The sequence below is a fragment of the Leopardus geoffroyi genome, chromosome C2 (genome assembly GCF_018350155.1).
Source record: "Leopardus geoffroyi isolate Oge1 chromosome C2, O.geoffroyi_Oge1_pat1.0, whole genome shotgun sequence".
Lineage (NCBI taxonomy): Eukaryota > Metazoa > Chordata > Mammalia > Carnivora > Felidae > Leopardus > Leopardus geoffroyi.
The window spans coordinates 120,595,122-120,619,597 of NC_059333.1; the positions used below are offsets into that span (position 1 = coordinate 120,595,122).

Sequence of the window (24,476 nt, forward strand, 5' to 3'; positions counted from 1 at the left end):
TTCATCTTTCTCTAGCTGCCTAATATTTTGAAATCACATGTAATTATTAGGAAGATTACCTAGGAGCCTAACTCCTTCCTTTTACAATTTAAACATTTTATTTTAGCTCATTCACACCATTGTTCGTTCAGTAATAACTCCTACCTGAAGATACTTAAACCAGTAGAAAGTAGTTGTTGTTGTTGTTGTTGTTATTGTTGTTGTTGTTGTTGTTAGAGACATGAGATAGGGCAACTAGGCCCAGTGAAAACTGCATTGTATTTGAATCTCCAACAGTTGTTTTGCTTCTTTGAGTCTCAGTTTCCCTATGTGTAAAATGTGGTTGATAATAATGTCTACTTCTCCAGATTGGTATAACGATCAAGTGAAATTATATTTATGAAAACTACGAAACTTAATTTAGTTAAACCCATCTCATCTTATGAAGGATTTGTGGCAGCTTACCCATAGAATAAAATAATAGTAAAATATTTTAAGAGAATTTTAGAATTCAATAAATAATATTACTAACAGCAGAAAGTCAAAACCAGAGGGATAAAGAGAATCAAGAATAAGCAGACCATAAGGTCCTATATACTTGCTTAGTCAAGCCACAAGTGAGCTTTGGTAGCCAAGGGGGGGAAAGAGGAAAAAATAATCACTAATATACTAAATTATTATCATTAGAGGGAAAAAGTGTACTCTCTCCTCAAGCAGTACAAAACTTCGCAGGCCACCGTTTTAAAAGATATTTCTCACTTGGGGCTTCCTGTACAGGACACATAAAGAGCTGTACAAATGTTAGCTAACTAATCTTATTACAAATTACACGGTTCCTACTGAACTTCTGCTCCTTCAAATAATTTTGTTTTTAAGAGGTGTCCTGGAAGTGTTCCTATTCATAATAATATTTGACTACCAAGGTAGCTACATTTCAGAAAGAGATTTTCTCCAAACCTTGGAATAATTCTTATCTTCCGTGTCAAGTATAGGAAACAGTGGCATTGAGCTAGAAATTAAAACAAACAAACAAACAAACAAACAAACAGTGTCCATGCCGCTGCCACCTGACCTGGACAGTTTTTTTGTTTTTGCTTTTGGTGGTTTTTTTTTGGTACTTTCCAAACCATGGGTCAAGAACCTCTTTGCCCTCATTTTGCCTGACATCTCTTTGCTTATTATCAGCATCTGTTGCTCTGGAGGACTGAAGAGCATAAACCCTCATTCTTAGGAGGATTGCATGTTTCCACTTGGTTTGCATGTATTCAATTGGGCTTGTGTTAACAAATAAGATGATTTTCGCACCAGTCAACTTCTAAAAATAGAAGAAAAAGAGGAAGACTATTTTTACCAAAAGCTAAAAATTTTACAGTTATGGCAATTACTGATTGTATACTCTCAAAATCAGTAACAAACACACGTTATTATATTTTTTAAGGAACTTCTTCTTTCTCAGTTGGTGGACAGTAAAACAGCCTTTGGGAAATGCGAACTTCTGTCACTAACCAGCAATGTCACGATTTTCCTTTTTGCCTTGCAACAGATTTAGAGTGTGAATGGTATTATACTTTTGCTTGTACCAGACCCAAAAGCTTTAGAAAGCATGTTCTACATACAGGTATTAAAGTTTAAATATGTACTCTATGCAAATGTGCTTCTTTGAGAAATGGGAGATAGTACAGTTGTGAATTTTATGTCTCTTAAATTTAAAAGCAAAAACAAAAGAACTCTGAGACTCCCACCCCCTCCCCTACTCCCACCATAAGAGGTTTTCCTTGTAATTGATGCTGAGTTTTTGAAAACACAGCACTGCACAGAAGTTGAGAATCACTGGAGCATCACACTTGCCTTAATATATTAATAGAAATTCCTGCTGCCCAAGAAGGCTCACCACTGTTGCTTCTTTTTCCCTTTTTGCCATTTTTCTCATAATCATTCTAACATTTGTTGAGTACAGACTATTGTTAACACTTCTAAGCACCTTGTCTGTATTAATTCAATTTCCAAGATAACCCTATCCCTATGAGCGGATACCATTGTTATCCCCATATTACAAATGAGGAAACTCTATACAAATAAGTTAAATAGCTGGTCCATGGGTACATAGCAAGGAGAGGTGGAATGTTAATCTAGACAATCTAGTTCCAGAACTTCCACTCTGAAATGGTATGCTTTCATGCATTCATTCATTCATCCAAACAATCCACCATGTCAGAGACTAGTCTACATGTGAAGAGGATGCAGCAGTTACCAGTTCAAAGTTTTCACTCACAGAGCTTTTGTTCTAATGGACGATGCTGATGAAAAAAAAAGTAAATGATGTGAGTACAGCAGATAAGAGGATGGTGAACAAGGGAGGAGAGGCTATTGCCTCATCAGGGCGGGCCTTTGTTTTTATTTTATTTTTTTTTTAATGTTTATTTATTTTTGAGAGAGACAGAGAGACAGAGCACAAGCGAGGGAGGGGCCGAGAAAGACGGAGACAGAGAATCCAAAGCAGGCTCCAGGCTCTGAGCACAGAGGCCAACACAGGGCTCGAACTCACAAGCCATGAGATCATGACCTGAGCAGAAGTCAGACACCTAACCAATTGAGCCACCCAGATGCCCCAGGGTAGACCTTTCTAAGGAAGTGGCATTTGATCAGAGGTCTGAATGATGTGCAGAAGTGAGCCGTGTGGGATCTGGAGAAAAAACAGTCCAGAAAAAGGGTACCGCAAGGATAAAAGCTGTAGAGTCACAATGGGTTATGGTGTGCTCCATGAGTAGCAGGAAGGCCAGTGTGGCTGTGAATTGGTGAACAAGTTAGGAGAGATGGACATGAACTAGGAGAAACAGAGAGCAGCCAAATCATTGGCCAAGGTGATAAGTGTGGTTTTATTCTACGTGTGATGGAGGAAAAACCCTTAAAGGTTTGGAGCTTGGAAGTAATGGAATCAACCATTTTTAAGAACTCATTTTTCTCCCATCTGTACTCTGCCAACTATCACAATGAGGCTAATTTTCATCTTTTCTAACATAATTTTTTTTTAACACTATGCTTCTCTATGTGCTCTCTTAATGCTCACTTCCAATTTTTTTTTTTTTGTTCCCATAGTTTCTTCATTGAAATTCTGGTTTTGGTTGTCACTTATGCTTCTGTGTAACCTGTGTGGATCAGTTCTGGTCACTGCAGCTCAAGAAAGTCAGAGCAGAGCTGAGAAAGGTCCAGAGAAGGGCAACTTCAATAACTTAGCAGAGGGAGATTAAAAGGATTACTATTTCTCCTGCAGAAAGATTAGCACTAAGAAGGAATACAATAAAGTATCTATAAAAATATGAAGAGTGTGAGTAAGGTGAATGAAGTCTTGTTTGCCAATTCCCAGAAAACCATAACCTGGAATACCCCTAAAATCTGAAAGAGCTCATTTGAGGAAGAATAAAAGGATTTGTTCTTCTGCAATTGATACTTATTTCTCATGGTCATCTAGAGTTGCAAGGGTGGAAATATAAGTAGGTTCAAGAGGAGAAGAGATTAATTAGCAGATGCTGGTATCATCTCATCTTTAAATAAAAATTAATTTTTCCCTGTGAATTCTCAAATCTAATATCCTAATTAACATACAGGAAACAGAATAAATATTCATATATATATGAAAAATATATATGAAAAAATTAATTTTTCCCTGTGAATATTTTCAAATGTCCTAATAAACTTATAGAAAACAGAATAAATATTTCCATGTGTGTATACACACACACACACACACACACACACACACACCCCAGATTTAACAACATTTTTCCAAACTTGCTCCTATACTGTTGGAATTGACCTCATAAGAATATAAATTCCATACTATACCTCCACAAATATTTCAGAAATAGAATACTAAGCTCTATAAAATTGACCTGACCCAGATGAGGGGTTTTTATGTTGCATTGTAACTAGTAGAATTTTGAGAAAAATAAAAGGGAGTTTTCACAGGAAATATCCTAGGTTTTCCCTTGGTAATACTGACTTTATTTGGGTTATAATTACTTTTGTTTTATACACCCAAAAGTGTATTTCCTCCAACTAATTTTTACTGCATAGGACTAAATTCCATATATTTCTCTTACCTATACATTCAATCATTGCATATTCTAGAAAGCAGGAATGATAATGAGAAAGAGGAAGTGGAAGAAGATGGCAACTACCATTTAGTGAGCACTTTTTATATATTAGGTGCCATGTGTATACCCACTTTTCTTTACCGTGGCCAATCAAAACACCTGGTATCACCCCTAGTTTATAAATTACGAAATTGAAATTCAAACAATTAAAAGAACTTTCCCAAGACCACCACCACAACAACAAATTCCAGACACTTCAGCAACACCCAAACTCTAGTCCCTAGTTCCTTGATTCAGTGAGATGGCAGCTCTCTGCTTGGACTGTTCTCAGCGTGGACTCTACCTTCTTGCACTGCAATGGGAATAGGGCCTCCAGGCAGGGTCCAGGAGAATATAGGCTCACCTCATCCGTTGTCCTTCTCTTGAGAATCACAGGCTTTTGCTGCCTGTCATCTAATACCTAAATTCTAACATATTCTTATGAAACCAGTTATTCTATAATTGTCAACCATTACATATTTTACAAGTAGGTTTATAAGGGAATACATTGTTTTGTTTCATTTTCAAATATATAATACTATATATTCCAATCACAAGTCTCAATATGAGACTCTTATCTTTGCTTTGGTGTTTGTGGTTTGGGACACCATCACTAGGGGACATTATGAGTAAAATACTCCAAGGTGCATTTTCCATTATGATGTGTGTACATGGATGTGTGTGTGTGTGTGTGTGTGTGTGTGTGTGTGTGTACATGCATATAAAAGAGCATACCAACTAAATTGCGATATAAATCAGGCATTAGTTAAGAATACTATGAAGTATAGTGAAATGATGTGAATCTCCTCCTGCCTGTAAATTTGTCCATCATTTTATGCCTTATATTCAGTCCTAAATCCCTAACATGGTATACTCGATCTAGGATAAGTTTTGATATAGTCTTAAGGGGGAAATATATCTTCTATACCCCAAATATGTTACCTTTGTGAACGCACTTTGTAAACTACAGAGTGGTGACGTATCATCTTATTATCTCTTCCCAATTCCCACTCCAATGCCTTTTACACTGGGAACTGATGATTCTAGTATATAGTTGTATTAGCTTTCTATTGATGCATAACAAATTATCCTAAAAATTAGTGGCTTAAAACAGCAAATATTTATTATCTCACAGTTTCTATGGGTCAGGAATTTGAAAACAACTTAGCTGAATGTTTCTAACTTGAGGTCTCTCATGAAGTTGCAATCAGAATGTCAGCTAGAACTACAGTCATCTGCAGGCTTCACTGGGGCTAGGGGATCTACTTCCATGATGGCAGAAGGCCACCAGTTTACTGCTGACTATCGTCAAGAAGACTCATTTCCTTACCACATGTATCTCTCCCTCCATAGAGCTACTTGAGTGTCCTCACAATATGGCCCCTGACTTCCCTCACATGGTCTAACACCAGATAGCAAGGAGGAAGCCACAATGTCTTTTTAGGACCTAGTCTTAGATATGGCACACCATCACTTCTGCTCCATTCTAATGATTAAAAATGAGTCACTAAGTACAATCCACATTCAGTAGGAAGGAAAATCAATCTCCATCTTTTAAAGGAAAAAGTGCCAAAGAATTTATGGGTATATATTTTTAAACCACTGCAATATTATATTATATTAATCTGAACCAAATAATTTATTTTCCCCCGGATTAACTTGGATGTCCTATACAGAAAGGCTATTTGAACAAGTCCTTTCTTTGTAGCTAAACCATGAGTGTAGCCCATCTGGTAGTTTATCTTTGTCTACATGTCACCATAACAGTTTTATCCATCCTTGACTAGCTCTTTCCTTCATTTTTTCTTCCCTAAGCATGTATTTTCTGACTATACCTTCTAGAGAATATTTATGAATTCATCACGGCATGGGGATGGTGAGAAGATTTGTATAAAGTAGTTTCTATGTGGAAGCTAAGAATTAATGATATACATTTTAAAATGTAAATTTGGAAAAATTTCCTATTGACCTTCAATTGTATTATGCTCCTTCCTCAAAATCCAGAATTTTTTCAACTTAGGGGCACAGAATCTGGCCCTCTCCTTGGAAATTAGAAAATCAAGGCAAAAAACTTGAAATTATTGCATAAATACATTTCAAATTGTGGGGAAATGGCGGATCAAAAGTACTGCTATCAAATTTTATTCAAAGGTACAACTTGTAAAAATGCTCTGGAACCCATAAGGAGCTCTACAGGCTTGTTATGATAATTATTTGTCTTTATTATAATTCTGTGCAACTTCCACTGACATTAATATTGGATATGAAATCTCAAAAAATAGAAAGGAAAATCTCTGTCTCCTAATCCATGGAATCCGCCTGAAATGAGGAGCAATCCCACATGATTATCCCAGAGCAGAGTTCATCCAGTTCACTTAACAAAGGCCCCACATTTGAATATTGATAGAGGAATGTATTTGCATTTGCTTAGTTCTTTTTCATTAAGGTTAATATAACAAACAGTCCCTTCTTGCTTCACTGTCTGAATTTCACAGATTTCTGGCCTGAGCCTTTTGTTTTCTCCCAGAGGTCTAAATAAGCATAAAACAAAGAACACCTTCACAATTTTCCTATTGCTTCCTCTCTGGGGTGGTGCTAAGGGTGAGGGCATCACTTAAAAGGTAAGGACTCACTCCCTTCTGTGCTCAGTCACTTCCCAACCTCTGGTTTATTCCTTTGTCTAAGGAGGAAAAAGAAAGATATCTAATGTCCCAGTCGCTTTTACCTTTTCCCAGAAATAGAAGATAATAAAGGAACCAGAAATTGCACATATATCAAGCACTCCGCTTCTTAGAAGTATCAAGGGCAAATAAAAGTTAGGATTCAATGCTCTTGAATCTCTGGTTTCCATTTACAACCGTGAAACATGAGGCTCAGAGTTGATAAGTGTATTGTTATTAAATGGTAAATGGTAGAGAGTCAGAACTCAAATCTTGGTTTTCAGTTTCTGTATCCTCTGTGTGTTCCAACATGCACACCACTTCCCCTCTGAGACAAGGAACTCAGAAGAAAAGAAATACTGCTAGTGATAAAGAAAATACCATCAAATTCCAGATTCTACTTCTAATGACTGGTCACATCCATTGTCCTTGGGTGTGAGTTGATCTCTGCTTCAGAGTAATCTAGGTAAATTAATGCTACCTGCTGTCCTCTGCCCATCTGGACCCTCCCAGAGGCTTGCCCTCGGTGCTGCCTCATCAGATACCTTTCCTGTTCCAGGGTGACTGCAAAGGCTGGCCTTCCCTGGGCACATTTATCTTCAACCCCCAGTGAACAAGCAGAGCACAGAGTAGACTAACTCATTTATTTCTACTCATTTATTGATGGCCTTTCATAACCGAGTTATTAAGTCATCAATAACTTCAGAAAAATAAATGAATGGATCCAGAACTGGGCCAACAGATATTTAAGATACCCACTGAAAATTTTATCTATGATCAGCAGAAAAGTCAATGCTGGGTCATCAGTGGCATTTCCCTCACCTGGGAAAATATGGTCTATGTTTTATTCTAATTAGAACCCAGTCAATTTCTTTACAAACTAGTAAAATAAATAACATCTCCAATCTCTCAAGTAAAATAAAGTTGAAAAAAATTTACATTTGTTAACATTTTCCAAAGTGCTACCTAATATGTGCTGCTCTTATCAACTGTCAAAAAAATATCTCTGAAAGTCTTGCCAGAAATAGAGTATAAGATATTTCACTAGCGCTTGTGAGTTCTAGTATATTCCCCTCAGGAAATAAAATAAAAAGGATAGGGAAGGAGGAAAGAAAGCCAGAAAAGGTTTTTCTAAGACCTTGAAAAACCCTTGAAACCAGTATCTAGGAGTCTAGAGAAATTCCTAACAATGATGTTAAGTTTCTATAGGGACACTTTCAAAGCCTTCAGCACTTTACCCAGCTGATGGGAGCCATGCATTTTCATTATGTTTGGGGATGTAGGTAGCAGCTCTGTCTTAACTTACATGATCACCCCAGAATCCTGACCTCATCGCCCTATTCAAATATTCTTTTTTTTTTAATGTTTATTTATTTTTGAGAGACAGAGGGACAGAGTGCAAGCCAGAAGGGGCAGAGAGAGAGGGAGACACAGAATCTGAAGCAGGCTCTAGGCTCTGAGCTGTCAGCACGGAGCCTGATGCAGGACTCAAACCTACAAATTGTGAAATCATGACCTGAGCCAAAGTCAGATGCTTAACTGACTGAACCACCCAGGTGCCCCCCCTATTCAAATATTCTTTTGCCCTAGTTTACTCCCCACTTATAACTTGGGGCCTCACCTGGATGAGAGGAATCTTGGCTGTTGAGAGGTCCCAAGTGTGTTTGGAAGCCTCTCTGTGCCCCAGTTGCCTCAATTTCCTCATCAGTAGAATAGGAATGATAATAGAACATACTTCAGCTGCTATAATAATTAAAAGAGTTAATCTATGAAGAGCACTTAGAATACTGTCTGGCACATGGTAAATTTTCAAGAAGTATCAGCTCTGATTGTTGTTGTTGTCATTTATATATAAATATAATATTTTCCATATGAGTAGGACCTTGGAGACCAGCCAATCCAATTTCTTCAATTAGTTTTTCAGGCTAGGAAGCTGCAGTCCAATAACTTATTTAATGTTTGTACTTTCTAAAGCTTAAAGACTAAGTGAGATACTGGCAAAAAGAACATCACCTTTGGAGTCCAGCAGTCCTACAATCAAATTCCAGATCTGTTGCTTGCGCTTGCTGTGTGACTTTGGGCTCATCTCTTCCCTTCTCTGGGCTTCTCTAGGTCCTCACCTATACAATAGGTGTAAACACAACTACCCTGATAGATAGAGTGTTTTGAAAGCTGAAAACTAATGACTAAAAAAAAAGTTAATGACTGAATAATGGGACTAGCATGCTGCCAAGGAATTAATGAGCATTCACTGTTGTTGTTGCAAACGTCATTCAGTGGGACTGCTGCAGAGAGGGTGCTAGAGGCTGGGAGAGCTCACCACCACACAGACCACCTATACTTAAAAACGAACAGTCAAACCCAAACTGTGATTTGCTTACACTAATTTCTATCAGTTTTCTTCAATGACTATCTTGTCATCAGTAGATGTTAGAGCTAACAAAAATTTCCTGTGCCTGCTGATGGATAAGATTTTGTAAGTCCTTTATTGTTCTTAAAGAAAAGGAAAATGGAGAGATAGACAGATAGACAACTCTCTACTGTTGGCCCCCAATTTTTCTAACTAGTTTGCTTTAGGGTGAGTAGTTTTACTCTGCCAGCTGAACTCCAAAAGCTGTGCCTGTTGGAGAAATGGTGACTCAGAAACAGTTTGCAGATGTTACAAAATAATAAAGAAAACACTATGTGCAGCTGTGATTTTGCAAATCTGACACCTTTGTTGAGATAGAAACGGCTATAGAAAGACTCAGGGGAAGGACAGAAATTAAATTGACATTGGTTTCCTTTTGAGGGGGATATGATGAATAAAGTCTAACTCTAGATAACAAGGCATGGAACTCAGGTTTATAAGAAAACAGATTTTTTAAAACTAATGTCCCTGAAAAGGTCATAGATGTCTCACCGTGGGGCTTGGGAATGATGAATGGGTTCTACGGTTCCAAGTTTGAGAAACACTTCCCTCTTGAAGATTTTACAATGCTCATTTATAAATGAAAGCCTCTGAGAAGTCCGTATATCAGAGACCTTTCCAACACTATCAGACCTGTCTTTTCCTAAACAATTAACATAAAATTTCCATCAGCACCATGTAGGACAGTGGCATTCTAGGGAACACCATTCAGGAATTTATACAAGGTTTGCTGCCAGATTGGGTTTTAATTTTATTGTGAGTCTCTGCTTCAACCATTTTAGACAAAAGATATGAACTAGAAATGGACCACATTTTGCTTTCTTGTATTCCCATTTTATTTGTGGGGGTGGAACTATAGCATCTGCTGCTACACATGTTTCAGAGAGCAGAACACAGCTCTTTATCATTCACTATCAGTGGAACTGTCTGGGAATGGGGAAAAAAGTAAATAAAATAAATGAAAGCAAATCTATTTGGGTTCATCTATGGGCTGGCTTTGGAACAGCCCGTGGGTTGCAATTGTCTTCCACACATCATCATTTCTTGAGAATGTTCACATCGTTACTGGACTGTGAACAAATGTTACAATTTGGGGATTAAAACTGTGGGTCCAAACAAAGCAATGGAACAAAGCAATAAAGTCCATGTCAAGATACATAAATGCTTTTATTGATGGAGAAAGTTACAACAGATTGAAGCCTAGAAATAAATCTCTTTTCTTAATATGCAAAATCGGATACACAAAAGCAGTAAAAATGCCACTGAATCTCCTTCCTACCACACTGCAATATTCATTATCATCTGTCTCTAAGGTTCACATTTTTTACCTTCTTTCCTTTTTCTCACACTTCATCCTCTAGTCTCACATAAACACCCATCAGATGCTTTCTCTTCTTTTTTTCTTTTTTGTTGTTTAGTTTTTATTTCATAATCATAAACTTAGCTCTGCAATTGAGCTAGACTTGGAGGAGAGTAAGGAAAGTATGGAACTCATGAACTTCAGTGAGAGCACAAAGATTATAGGATATTTTGAGCAAATGGGGGTAAAGGGGGGGCCCTCCTGAGCCTCAGAAGGAATAGTCTGGTAGTTAAGATAAAACACAAGTCAAATTTATTTGTCCATAGTCAGCAATGGTGATCTTGCTGGTCTTGCCGTTCCTGAACCCAAAGCAATCCATACTTCCACAATATTCATGCCTTCTTTCACTTTGCCAAAGACCACATGCCGAACATCCAACCACTCAGTCTTGGCAGTGCAGATGAAAAACTGGGAACTGTTTGTGTTGGGTCCAGCATTTGCCATGGACAAAATGCCAGGACCCATGTGCTTCAGGATGAAATTCTCATCATCAAATTTCTCCCCATAGATGGACTTGCCATTATGGATTATGTAGTCAGGTCACCTGGCACATAAATCCTGAAAGAATCCTGTAAGCAGGAACATTTATAACCAAATCCTTTCTCCCCAATTCCTTTCTCCCCAGAGCATGCAAGTTTTCTACTGTCTTTGGAACTTTGTCTGTAAACAACTAGAAGGAGATGCTAATGTCGACGGCAATGTCGAAGAACTTGGTGGGGTTGACCATGGCTGTCTGAAAGGCCAAATGCTTTCCCTTTTTAATTCCTTATCTTCTTCCCTCCCACTTTGACCATTTTGAAAAAAAAAAAAATAGACAAGCACATTTGATTATTACAGGCTTTCTATAAGGAATATGTACTTCAAAACTCTTAAAATCAAAATAGAAAGATATCAAAAATTAACCATAGCATTTGGTAATGATCAAAAAGAAAATGAATGAAAACTAGCTTAACAATTATTAGATTGTTATCATCCCTTTAGACTTGACCTTTTGGTAAGTCATAAATAAATACCATCCAAATTTGACAGAAGTAAACTGGAAAAATCACACAACAGCAATCTGACAGAAATATCACTTTTATTGATGTCAAAAAAGTGGCATTTCTTAGATGTTTAATAAAGTAGGGATTACGAGGAAAAGTAAATGTTGAATTATGCCACAAGAGTCTCATCTACATGGCAAGATCTATGAGCTCATTTGCTTGGCAGCTGTTTCACCATTTAGATAAAAACGCCTACAGCCCAGGGGCCCCTGGGTGGCTCAGTTGGTTGAGTATCTGACTTCAGCTCAGGTCATGATCTCACGTTCCTGTGTTCAAGCCCCGCATCAGAATCTGTGTTGACAGCTCAGATCGTGGAGCTTGCTTTCGATTCTGTGTCTCACTCTCTCTCTGCCCCTCCCCTGCTTGTGCTCTCTCAAAAAATAAAATTAAAAATATTTTAAAAAAATGCTCACAGCCCAGAAAAAAAATTTAATGTGGTTAAATTTGTTTGACATGTATTTTTATAGTGAAAATATATGAATATATTCTATATTAATGTTGATCATATATGTCAATATTTTACATTGATTATTTATCCTATACCTTTTTCTATTGTCTTTCTCCAGGAAGCAAATAACTTGGATAAAAACACAACCAAAACAGAGAGTGCTTGGCTCTTCAGAATGTGGTACAGCTTTGACCACAAGTATCCTTTGATAATGATGATCTCCCAGATCCTGCTCCCTGCCAGACATTAACTTCAAGCACTTAGTCATTGAGATATATGTTCCTGCTCTTCAAGAAACACAGAAAGGTAAAGTGAATTCATGACCAAATTTATCTAAAAGTGAAAAGCTGAATTAGTCTATACTTAAGTGTTACAAAGAGCTGAAGTGAAATCTCTCAGAGTCAAACGAATTTAGTGTATTCGTGGCCACCTAATATTTCCCTAAATGCCAGATGATAAAATCGTATAGTCCTGAGGACTGATCTGTTGAACTAATTTTACTGTTCTTCCCTTTGCAAAGATCTTACTTCTTGTCACTTGGCCAGAGTAACAACAAAAATCCTTCACCCTTCTCCCAGAAACCCATTTGTGTGCTCTTGTTTCATGAGGCAAAAACATGGGGTGGGGCAGGGGGCAAAGAGAACGAGTGGTCTGAGAGGAAGAATGAGTCTGATCACCACATTATAAAATAATGGAAAAGTTTGTTTTCCAGGCAGATTTGAGTAAGCTTTTCTTCATGAAGGCCAATTTTAACATCTACCAATCAGTGTAAGCATAGTGGCTCCAATACACCTTGCCTTGTGACTGACAGGGCTGAGAAGTGAGGCCTGAAGGGCTTTGCCATTGTGAATTGCAGTAAGTGGTCCATCTCTAATCCCAAGCAAAAGCACCACGGAAGAAAGGAAAGAACTGCGCTGAAAATTGAATGTGTTGGGTCTTTGTAGTTTTCCACAGTCACAAATCCTTCTCCTTTCAGGGAGAAAATGTCAGTCACTGGGTGATTTTAAAGCGCCTAAGCAATGATTAAAACCACAACAGATCAGTGGGAGAGGAGGAAGAATTAAGAACAGCCAAAAGAAATTCAAAGAGTAAGGTGCAGAAGAGGTAAAATGGAAATGGGAGAGGAGGCAAGAGAAATACAGGAAATTCACAGCAGGGAGGGAAGGAAGGCAAATTGGAGGAATGGCTATGTAAGAAAAAAAATTATGTAAGAATGAAGAGAAGCCAATTGAAGATTGCAGATATAAGCAAAAGTAAAACAGGTGAGATTTTAAAAAGCAATTCTGCAAAAGTAGAACATTCCAAGAATTACAAAATGGACATGTGCAAAGTAGAGGTTTTTTGAGCCTACAGTTTTGTTTTCCCACAGCCCTTCTCTCTCGGGACAGATACCTTGCCTTGATCAATCTTGAGCCTTTATGGACAGTGTAGGTTTCCACCACTTTAAAAGCACTCGTCTTGACCATTAACTTCCTCTTGGAGGTTCTGGAATCTCATTAACTACGTAAAGCCTTCCTGGTCTCTCTAAGGCAAGCTGGTTCTTAGCAAGTTATGCGGGTTTATGTTCCAGGTTGATTTCTCATCTGGAAATACAGTTTTCCCCTGCCATTGCTTACAGTATCTGATAACCAAATTTTTAGGAAGTTATAAAAATTTGACTAAAGAATACACAAAAGTCTGCTTGATTATGAAACGTATAAAGTAAGAAAATGTCTTTTTGGGTTCCTGGATCCAATTTTCAAGTCATGCCTCTGACTCACTGGCTACAGATTGGAGGTTCCCATGACCTCCTCCTTAGGTTCAACTAATTTGCTGGAGTGGCTCATGGAACTTAGAGAAACATTTTACTAGCTAGTAAGTACCACCAGTTTATTATAAAAGGATAAGAGATGCAGAGGGCAAGGTATGTGGGAAAGGTTACCTAGCTTTCATGCCCTCTCAAAGTGCACCACTTTCCCCAAATACCCACATGTTCACCAACCCAGAAGCTCTCTGAACCCTGTCCTTTGGGTGTTTATGGAGGCTTCATTATATAGGCATGACTGATCAAATCACTGGCCATTGGTGATTGAACTCCATCTCTAGCCCCTCTCCCCGCCCCCCAGAGGTGAAGGAGAGGGAAACTGAAATATCCAGCCCTCAGATCACAGATTGGTTCTCCTGGCAAGCAGCCCCCACCCATCCTTATGTGGGGTCCAAATGCCACCTCATTAACATAACAAAGGATACCATTGTTGCTGTAATCACTTAGGAAATTCTTAAAGGCCAAAGACCATATATATATGTCTTATTATAAATCATAACACAAAATGACAAATCGGAAATGAGATATAAGATGTTTTTGTTCAAATTCTGACAGTGCTGTGAGGAATGCTTTATAATGAAGAAAAGGAGTAAAGTGGGAAAAATAACTTGGAGACCAGAAATGAAAGCGGAGACTCACCCAAAATTTTAGCTTAGAGCGGTGACACTAAATTCAGATGACGTCACAGTTTTTATCTCACTTTTCATCAGGGGTTTATTTCCATATGATTGCGGACAGACTTGCAAAACCTGAAAGCAGATTTACCCTGTCAGTAGCATCTCTTCTCATGGTAATATGTCCTCCTGTGCATTCATTCTACAAATTGCAGTGCTACCACCACTGCACAAATGTATTTTCACTTAGACAACAAAGTTTTTATATCCTACTTACGCTCTGAATTCATACCCAGAGAGTAGCAAACCAACCAGTTTCCACCTCGTGACCTCTTGAGACATCTGTATTTCCGAAACAAATCATCCACCTGGCATTTATGTTTTTTCTGCTTTTCACCTAGAACACAGGTGATGTGCCCTTTAAATCTCATAGGTAGGCTGTGCCAGCCACCATCAGTGTAGGGATGATCCCCCACCCCAGGGTCAAGTGGCCTGGCCTAGGCCAAAAAGAAATTGTTGACAGGCTGAAAGAAACTGACTATGCAGTTTAGAGTTGCTCGAGTTTCATTTCAGTAAAATTGCATCATGCAAATTAGGCATCATAAAGAATTACTGATAAAAGGAAAAGAAGAATAAATAAGCCTTCATATGCACCTGTATCAGGACTCTCCAGAGAGACAGAAACAGAACCGATAGGAGTATACACACATGTGCGCACACACACACATGCATAGATATATATGTACATACACATACATATAAATATATACAAACATATACATACACACATACACATACATATACACACACACACATACATATACATAGATTTATGTCAAGGAATTGGCTAATGTGAATGTGGGGGGTGCAAGTCTAAAATTTGTAGGGCAGGCTCTCAGTCTGGAAAGTCTCGGGTGGGAGCTAATGGTGCGGTCTTGAGGCAGAATTCTTTGTTCCTTAAGGAAGCCTCAGTTTTGCTCTTATGGTCATCCAACTGTCTACATGAGGCTCACTCACATTACTGAGGATTATCTCCTTAAAGTCAACTGATCGGTGACTGAGATAGTGACCCATACCCACTGAATAATTGGGTAGTAGAAAAACCAATTTTGGGGTAGTAAATAAAACCAAGCATCACAGTACTCAATTCACATTCAATTTATACCCATAATTCAGACCCTAGAAAGACCCTCTTAATGTACTATTGGTATCAGTAAAACAAGCCCCAGTTGCTCATAGTTTTGTTTTCTTTTTTTACTTTTTCATAGCATAATTCATACACATATACATTTCCATAACATTTTCCCAAAAAAACTACAGGGGAATAAAAATAATAAAAATTAACATTGAATGAGGACAAATAATGGCCAAACACTCTGTTGGGTGCCTTACATTTATAATATCATTCCACCTCCACAGCTCTGTAGGAGGTTGGAAGGGTCTAGAGACTATGGTGCAAACCAAATGGATTGCTGATTGTGTTGGCCTTCACTGAAACAACCTGGGCTCCTTTGTTCAAGAGCGTTATTGGAAGCCTATGGTGCCAAAATTGATGGGTAATTAAGATTTCTTTGTGATTCAAGGTGGGCAGCAATTCTGAATCATGCAGTGCAAAGGAGAATTTGAGAAGGGGGAGATGAAAAAGGAAACGATGTTACTGACCACAGATGATTTGCCAGTGGGTACATTATTTCATTTAATCCTCCTAACCACCCATTTCATTTTATTTCATTCTTAGAACCACCCTTTTGGAGGTGGAAGAAACAAAGTCTCAGAGAACTTAAAAAAACTTTGTTAAGCTTCCATAGGTAGTGTTGGTTCCATGATTCAAGCCCAGATCTCTCACCATCAGGTCCATCAATATACTTATGTGAACTTTCTCATTGACACTTCTGTATCCATTATATCCCTCACTTTACATGTAAAACCCCATCTAAATATGTTCATTAAGTCACTATTAAAGTGATGAATACATGATGTAGTACAGAGCTCACATCTCAAATACCTGTTGAAGATACATGCGATGATAAAGTTAGGAATCTTGATTGGTCACCCTAAGAACACCATAAAGGAGTCCCCCGGTTTCTGGGTCAGGTCTTCAACTTTTCAGGGGCAGAACGTTAAATATGCCAAAAACTCCAAGAATGGTTTAGGTTCATAGAAATGGATGCACCTTAGCCAGGTTCAAAGGAGGTACAAGAGCCAGACACCAAATTGCTAAGTCATGATCTGTATCCTCATGGGGAGAAATGTCCTTTCCCAGCTGTGGGAAGGTTCAAGTCACAATCTGGTTTCTAGTGGCCCTCTGGACCCACCTCTTACTCTTGCTCCCTGGCTCACTATGCTCCAGCCACTCTGGCCTTCCTGAGATGCATCTAGCACATTCCTGCTTCCAGGCCTTTGCACTGACTCTTCCCTCAGACATTCATATGCTTCCCTCCTTCACTCTTTCATTCAAATTGTCAGTGAGACTTTCTGGCTCCATATTTAAATTAGTGATCCCAACAGGAGCGCTCCGTCATCCCTTATTTGTTTCATTTTTCACCGTAACACTTATCACCATCTGACACAGTATGTATTTTATTCATTTGTTTCAGTAGTCTCCTCCAACCAGGTTATGTGCTTTCTTGAAACAGGTATTTGGGTCTGTTCTTACTAGTGTGTTCTCAGGGCATAGAACAGTGCCTAGCACATAGTGGACACTCAGTAAATATTTGTGGAATGAATGAATAAATGAATGAATGAATAAAGCAAGCAAGCAAGCAGTATTTTCTATTCAGGGCATCTTCATTCTAGACAGACATTGATGTAGCAGGAAAATCCAAATAATTATTATTTTTTTAATATTTATTTATTTTTGAGAGAGAGAGAGACAGAGTGTGAGTGGGGGAGGAGTAGAGAGAAAGGGAGACACAGAATCCAAAGCAGGCTCCAGGCTCCAAGCTGTCAGCACAGAGCCCGACATGGGGCTCAAACCCATGGACCACAAGATCATGACCTGAGCCAAAGTCAGACACTTAACCAACTAAGCCACCCAGGCGCCCCCAAATAGTTATTTGTAGGTTGCTAACTGAGTTTGAAACCAGGGCAAGGCAGAATAGATAATTTTGGGTTTTCACCCAGACTGCCATTTGGTATCCAAACAACATCTACACCCCCAAGACTCAGTGTCCCTCTCCCCAAGCAGGGACAGCCACCACAGCAGACATGGATCTCTGTTTCCTCACTGACCTCCTTCCTATCGTTGGTTCATCCTTCCTTAGGCTTAATTAGTACACCTCATCTGCTACATGCAAGCCTGGATCAAGCTTAGAACCCACTCTCTGTCTGGGTGACTTTGAATGCATCTTATCTCACCTACTGTGTGTGGATTTTAGTATTAGGTTACAGAGCTCAAAATTTTAGAGCCACCTATCATCCTCACTAACAATCTCTTATAACAAGGAGGTTAGAAACAGAAAGTAATACCCCCTTATTCATATCTTTAAGGCATCGGGTAAAATGATTTGCTCAGATCCACAGTGTTACAGCTGGAGTGGGAATCTTAGGTTGCCTTATTCATAGGTGACTAATGATCCTGTTCAACTGTCTGCTTCCTACAGTCTCTTTCCATTCTATCATTTATCATGTCTCTCCATAAGAGATATGTGTATTTTAGTGCTTAAGCATGTGTATATATTAGTTTTACAATTGTGAATGACACAGGATAAGAATGACCTTTTCCAAAGTAAAAAGGGCAGCCAAAATCATTTTTAGCACTTCCTGTATATCGACATCAGCTGAAAATAAGGACTTATTATGTGGTTGCCAACCTTTTACATAAATGTAAGAAAGTGCAAAGATAACAATGGATTGGCAAGTTGACACAGTAACGAATGACAGAAAACAACATGGATGGAGACTTCCTTCCCATCACTGGTTTGGAATGAAAGAGTGCACTGAGGTATTACCAACAAAATGAAAGGCCCACGGCAGACGTGTGGAAGCTGCAGCTCTTGAGTTTCCCATTAAAGAGTCTGGCAAGAGAAGTGGCAGATACTAGACCCCCTCCTCTACTGAAGTGTGACAGGCTGGGGCTGCATTCCAGGAAAGTAAAGGCAAACCTCAGGATCATCCAAAATGACACTTGGAACCAAGTATTTAATGGATTTAAATGTAATTGCACTATAGTCTTAACAAAAAAAAGGAGGGAGAAAAAAACCCTTCCCCTCCTAAAACCTGACAGGATTCATTATATCCCACACAGTCGTACTTATTTTCAATCGTAGGTATGAATATTGTGAGCAGCAATTTCCATTTTAAATGATGATCACTGCATTGCAGTTTTACTTATTCTGACTAGCAGAAGCATCCATGAATTATTTATTGGGGTAGTACTGTGGCCTTGTGAATGACTTGAGTTTACTTCACAAAAAATTCTCAGAGGAGCAAGGGATGTTAGCTCTATGATCCCCATTTTATAAATGAGGCAACAGAGCCCAAAGGAGAGAAAAAGCATATCCAAGGTTACTGACGGACTTGGAGCCAGCATTCATAATCAACAAAGAGCAGGCTGTGTCCACCTAAGGAATCCAAGGGTCCTGGCTCTGGTGGTCCATCCACTGAGTTTTGGTAGCGTAAATATATGTGTGACATTATTGTTTGCAAGTGTGCCTGGCATACGATTGGCAGTTGTATATGATAGCCTCTTTGGTGGCTCATCAAAAGCTTCACTAGTTTGCAGGCAGAGGATATAAGGAAGATATCTTTCATTCCATTTTATTTAGTGCCTACTATGCGCCAGGCAATATGCTAGGTTCTGAGGACCCTTTCAAATGGCAGGTGGTCCTTAGCATAGGAAAGAGAGACCCTGGCATCTCCAGAGTTTAATGGAGGAGTGGGGAAGGACCTCTCTGGAAAATCCATAAATTAAAATTATTTATAACCCTAACTTTGCAAAATGGAAACAGGTGACTCCATAAGTGGTTTCAGAAAGCAGATTTTGAAATATTGGAAATATAAGTAATCAACTTTCTAAAGACTCTCTCTGCATATGGTACACGGGACATTGTAACTGTTTGCCCCTGAGAAGCTGGATGTAGGGAGGAGCTAAGCTTGCACCAGGCAGCAGGGCAGCTACCACTCTTATCCAGGTGGGTAATTCATTGGGTATTCAGCTTGACTTTGGTCAACCTTGACCTCATAGGTGCTGGTGTAGAAAGATCTTATAGATAGCCCTTGATATAGCACCTAAGTGAAATGAAATTAAAATTTACTAAAAAATAGATAAAAAATAAATAAATAAAAAACCACTAGGTTACTGGGCCCTGGTGTTCCCACAACTTGTTGGTAAGAACCAATGTAGGGGAGTGTTAATGGTACCTGGATGGAAACACAGACTGTCTTTTGTTCAGGTCCTGACTTAGGGCTTCCATGATTTCTTATTCCATATAATGGGTATTCCCATTACTGTCCTCTATTTTGGCTAAATCTATGAGAAAAGTTGGTGAGTTATTAGTTTTGATTTTGGTTTTTTTTTCTTTACTACTGGAAACTTTTTCATTTACCTCTCAGAGCCAAAACATGATTAAGACAGTTAAGTGGGTGCAGGTTTCTCAAGATTCTACAGCCTAAATACGTTGCAGTATTCCATAGTTGGACTAAAAACTCTTCTGGAGGCCTGAGAAGTGACTACAAGTATGACTTTGTGAATTGTTGCCCGAAAATGTTGGATCTCCCACCGTGAATGTGAAAAGTTATAGGTCCTGAGATGATAACTGAGCTTTCTACAATAATCTTAGGACTCTACAAGAATTTTGACATCCTTGATTTTTTTTTTTTTTTGCCTTTTCTTCTATAAAAATTTTAAGAATATTCTATTAAATGAAAATGCTTTCCCATTTCATCTTTACTTTAAGCAAATGATATGAAAATCTGGATTTATGCATATAAAAAATCAGAAAGTGACTCCTCTTCTAGAATGAATTCATAAAGTAAATTCCTTTAAATCCCATTAAAAACAAATCTATTGAACACTTTCTCATTGCAAAGTACCCTATTAGATTCTCCTCATTTCGCTGTTTATTCACTTACTTGTTACATGTTTACCAAGAGCCTACCATGACTCAGGCACTATCCTGGCACTAGGAACACAGCCACTGACAAATTCTCACAAAGTTTACATTCTACTCTGGCTCTGTTTTTAAATTTCTGATTTACAGATGTCTTTGCAGGAACATGACTGTGGTATAAAGAAAGATACACTTAGACATTCCACTCTTGGTTTTTATCAAATTGAGGAAAGTCTGGCTCACAGATCAGGATATATTGATTTGCTATTGTAACCTGTCTGCTTACTAGCTGTGTAAATTTGGGAAAGACTGGGCACCATCTCCGTGCCCAGTCTCTAAATTGCAAAATGGAAATACTGGAAGTTCCCACCTCCAAGGATTGTTTTGGGAATTAAATGAGTTAACACAAAGCACTTAGATAAGTACTTAATAATGTTAGCTTCATTATATTATCATGACTACCTGTTGATGGCTACACCCCTTAAATGGAGACGTCATGTAATTGCTTCATATTCACCATCATTTATTATCTCTGAGTGACCAAAGTATCCATTATTTTGTATGCTTGCAAGTTTCAGTTGCAACAGCCATATTTTACTACCATAGGAAAATCTTCAGTTGCCACATAAACGAAAGCTTCCACTTACACTACAAATCATATAAAATTCTTCTTATTTGATCTTGAGTCAATGGATATAGTGGTGTTAGGCAGTTTCCTTGTGTCCTCTGTTCTGCACATGCAATTGCTTCATTTATGATTTTTCTAAGTTATAGTCCATCGTCCCATAGTTATTTTTCTGGAAATTACACCATAGATAACAATTTTGACTTGATAGAGAAGGGCAGCAATTTTGCTGTTCCACAATGAAAGCAATACAAGCCTTTGATGATAATTATTCCTCTTGTACCTTCTCATGATAAAGAAAATCTTTCAATTGCACCTTTCAGGTGGTGTTTTGTCATTAGCTACAAGATGTTATATTTGAAGATTTCTGGGTCAGCATTGAATCATTTTATTTGGAAAAAAAAAAGAAGAAGGAAAAATGTTGAGACTGACAGAAATATATGTATTACCTTAATGTTGCCAGATTTGAATTTAGGTTTAATATTTCTTCCCTATGGGAAAGAGTATTTTGCTTAAATTTTCTTCAACTGTTACTTGCTCACTCCTTCTCAACTGTAGGAGCCAACGCATTTACAGGCTGCCAACACATTCATGAGCTACCAGAAACACATTATTAGCATGAGCCATTGCCACCAGCCTCACATATTCTCACCTGACAGGGAGACAGAGACCGGGTCTGTTCTGGGGACCACACTATTCAGCCCTTGTCTGCGTGTGAAGTTGTGATAGACACAACACAACGCATGTGGGCAGACATGGCCCTGCCTAATTAAAGTTCACTTCCCCAGGTAGATGATGATGACAGATTCTCGACGTACGTCAAATCAACTCATAAATAAAAGTGGGCAAAGAGATCAGTGTCCTGGTGGTTAGAGGATGAAGAGATTGTTGGAGAAACAAATACTGTTCTTTTAATCATGTGGCAAGGAGTCTGTGGGGAATTGGGATTTCCTAACATGAAATGAAACAATGGGAAGGGAGGAAGAGCATACTGGGCAAAGGGAATGCTGTGGAGAACCCGTGTAGGTGTGGCATGCGTAGCCGAAAGGAGCCTGAATGGATCTGCCTGCAAGGCACAGAATTGGAAGAAAGACGAGAAAGGAGGTAGTCTCCAGAGAACAGTGCTTTCAGCCTTTGAAGTAGAGGATGACACTCTTATACCCTACACTTTGTATTATCAGAATTCTCTCTTATTAGTATTAATTTTATATTTTTGTTTAACAAATCAGGTAGCTAAGGGTAGAGCAATGTATCATAGGCTGAAGGGCCTTGAAGCTTCCTTTCTGTCACAAATATGATTCATCTGTGTGACAGTCATTGATAGGGTACCTACACATTTAATGCTTCCAGAATTAGATTTGGTTTTAATATTTATTCCTCCTGAAAAAAAAAATAAGTATTTTATTTAAATATTCTTCCATTGTCTTAACTGAATTTAGTTTTAATGCTTCTTCTCTAAGAACAAATGTAAGTATGTCTTCGAGCTTCTTTTGAGGTCACGAAATAAGAAATGGTGAGATACTAAGAAATACTGGTTGCCCTCAAGACACCAGCATCCTAATGAGGTGGAGACAGCAGCAATGAGTAAGAACTATATTAAAGTTATGAGCAAAGTGTTGTGGAAGCCAGCAGCTGGTATAGCCAACTAACCAGCTGTGGAGAATCAGGGAAGCCACGCAGAGTAACTTTCAAACTGGGTGGGGGACAAAAGTAAGACTGTAAGGAGCTGGGCTGAGGGTGTGAGGCACTTCCTGGCAATGGAAGCAGCTCAGGCAAATACACAAACAGGGTGTGAGGTGTTTGGAAAATGGTGAGAGTTTCAGTGTGACTGGATCAATGAGAAGCAAAACTGGAGAGTTACCTTGTGGACAGATGGGGCAGAACCACCTGTGTGATGGTCAAGAAAATGGATTTTATCCTATTGAGTGCAGGAAACCAATGCAGCACCTTAAACACGGAGTCACACAGTCCAATCTGTTATAATGAAGAGAACTCGTGGCCATCTGGAAAGTGGTGCAATGGGGAGAGCAGAAAAATTAAAATGATTCTGGATAGTTGCTAATGAAAACACCCACCAGTTTCCTATGTGGGTAAAAATGAGGACAGGAATGTTTTCATTCTTCTTTGAAAGATGCTTTGGAACACTGAGGATGTGTTTCAAAATACAAATGTATTTAAAGATAAACATTATTTCAGTAAGAGATTGCTTTTTAAGTTTCACTAACGAAAATGATCCAGTGGTATAATTGTTAGAGTCTACCAAAATATTTTCTGGTTTACTTTTTAAATTATTAACAAGCTATTGATTCGTATGTAAGGGGAAATAATAGACTGATTTCCTCTAACAAAGGCAAAAAAAAATCAAACAGGATTTAAATATGAGAGAGAGAAGTAGAGCAGGCAAAAGAAAAGTCATTTGGGAACACAAATTTTGATGTTCATACTTGGGGTACAATGCTGAGTAGCTGGCAGCCAGCAAAAAAAGTCGATCAGGGGATTCTGCCCTTGAGCAGCCAAGTGGCTCATCAGAGGAAGCCATTTCAGTTGTTTGTTTATTCTCCAGAAGACCCAAGGGGTTTAACTTGAATGCTTACAGAACAGACAGTCTCTGCATTCTGCATTATGTCCATCAGCGTATTCTTTGTCAGCACCTCCAGCCCTATGTAGGCCAGGTCCGGACGGTTTCCTTATTCAAATTGTCCACTGGTCATCAAAAAGGTAAATTAAAGAAGCCAAGGCAATCCAGTTTTAGATAAAAGTGCAAAGCAAAAAACAAAAAAAACAAAAAAACAAAAAACATTTCCATTGTGGTAAGTGCAAGAAGTCTTGATTGGGCCTGCTTTGCCATCTGAAGACTGCCTTGCTACGCACTACCTCACCTTGTCCTCCACCAGTAGCAATCTTGCCATCTTGTCTTTCTTGAAGATGCTTTTGCTGGCTACTGTTAAGGTGACCAACTTTTTTTCTGGTTTCCTGTTTTGGCACTGAAAGTCCTGCTTCCTGAGAAGCCCCTCCGTCCTATGCACAATGGGACAGTTGGTCATCTCAGTACTTTCCCCCAGGGATTGTAAGAATTAACTCCATGCTGCAATGGTAATAAGATATGTGAATGCTGCACCTTAAAGAGGTTCCTGGAAGCATCTTGCATTTTCTATCAAGTTCTTTCAGCAATTTTTTTTATTGTGGCGAAATACACACTACATAAAATGTGCCATTTTAACCATTTTTATTTATTTCTCTTTCTTATTGAAGTATAACTAACATACAGTGTTATATTAGTTTCAGGTGTATTATATAATGATTCAACAATTTGATATATTACTCAGTGCTCATCAAGATAAGTGTACTCT

The 24,476-nt window shown here is 38.5% G+C and overlaps 1 protein-coding gene across 9 annotated transcripts in view; it reads left to right on the forward strand.

Moving 5' to 3' along the window:
- SLC9A9 (solute carrier family 9 member A9) overlaps window positions 1-24,476 on the forward strand; it is a 694,304-nt gene that overhangs the window by 578,910 nt on the left and 90,918 nt on the right. For all 9 annotated transcript variants that reach the window (XM_045503389.1, XM_045503385.1, XM_045503383.1 and 6 more), the window contains one exon: window positions 12,152-12,231. In XM_045503389.1, the coding sequence (XP_045359345.1) occupies window positions 12,152-12,231 (80 nt within the window). The remainder of the gene's footprint in view (window positions 1-12,151; window positions 12,232-24,476) is intronic.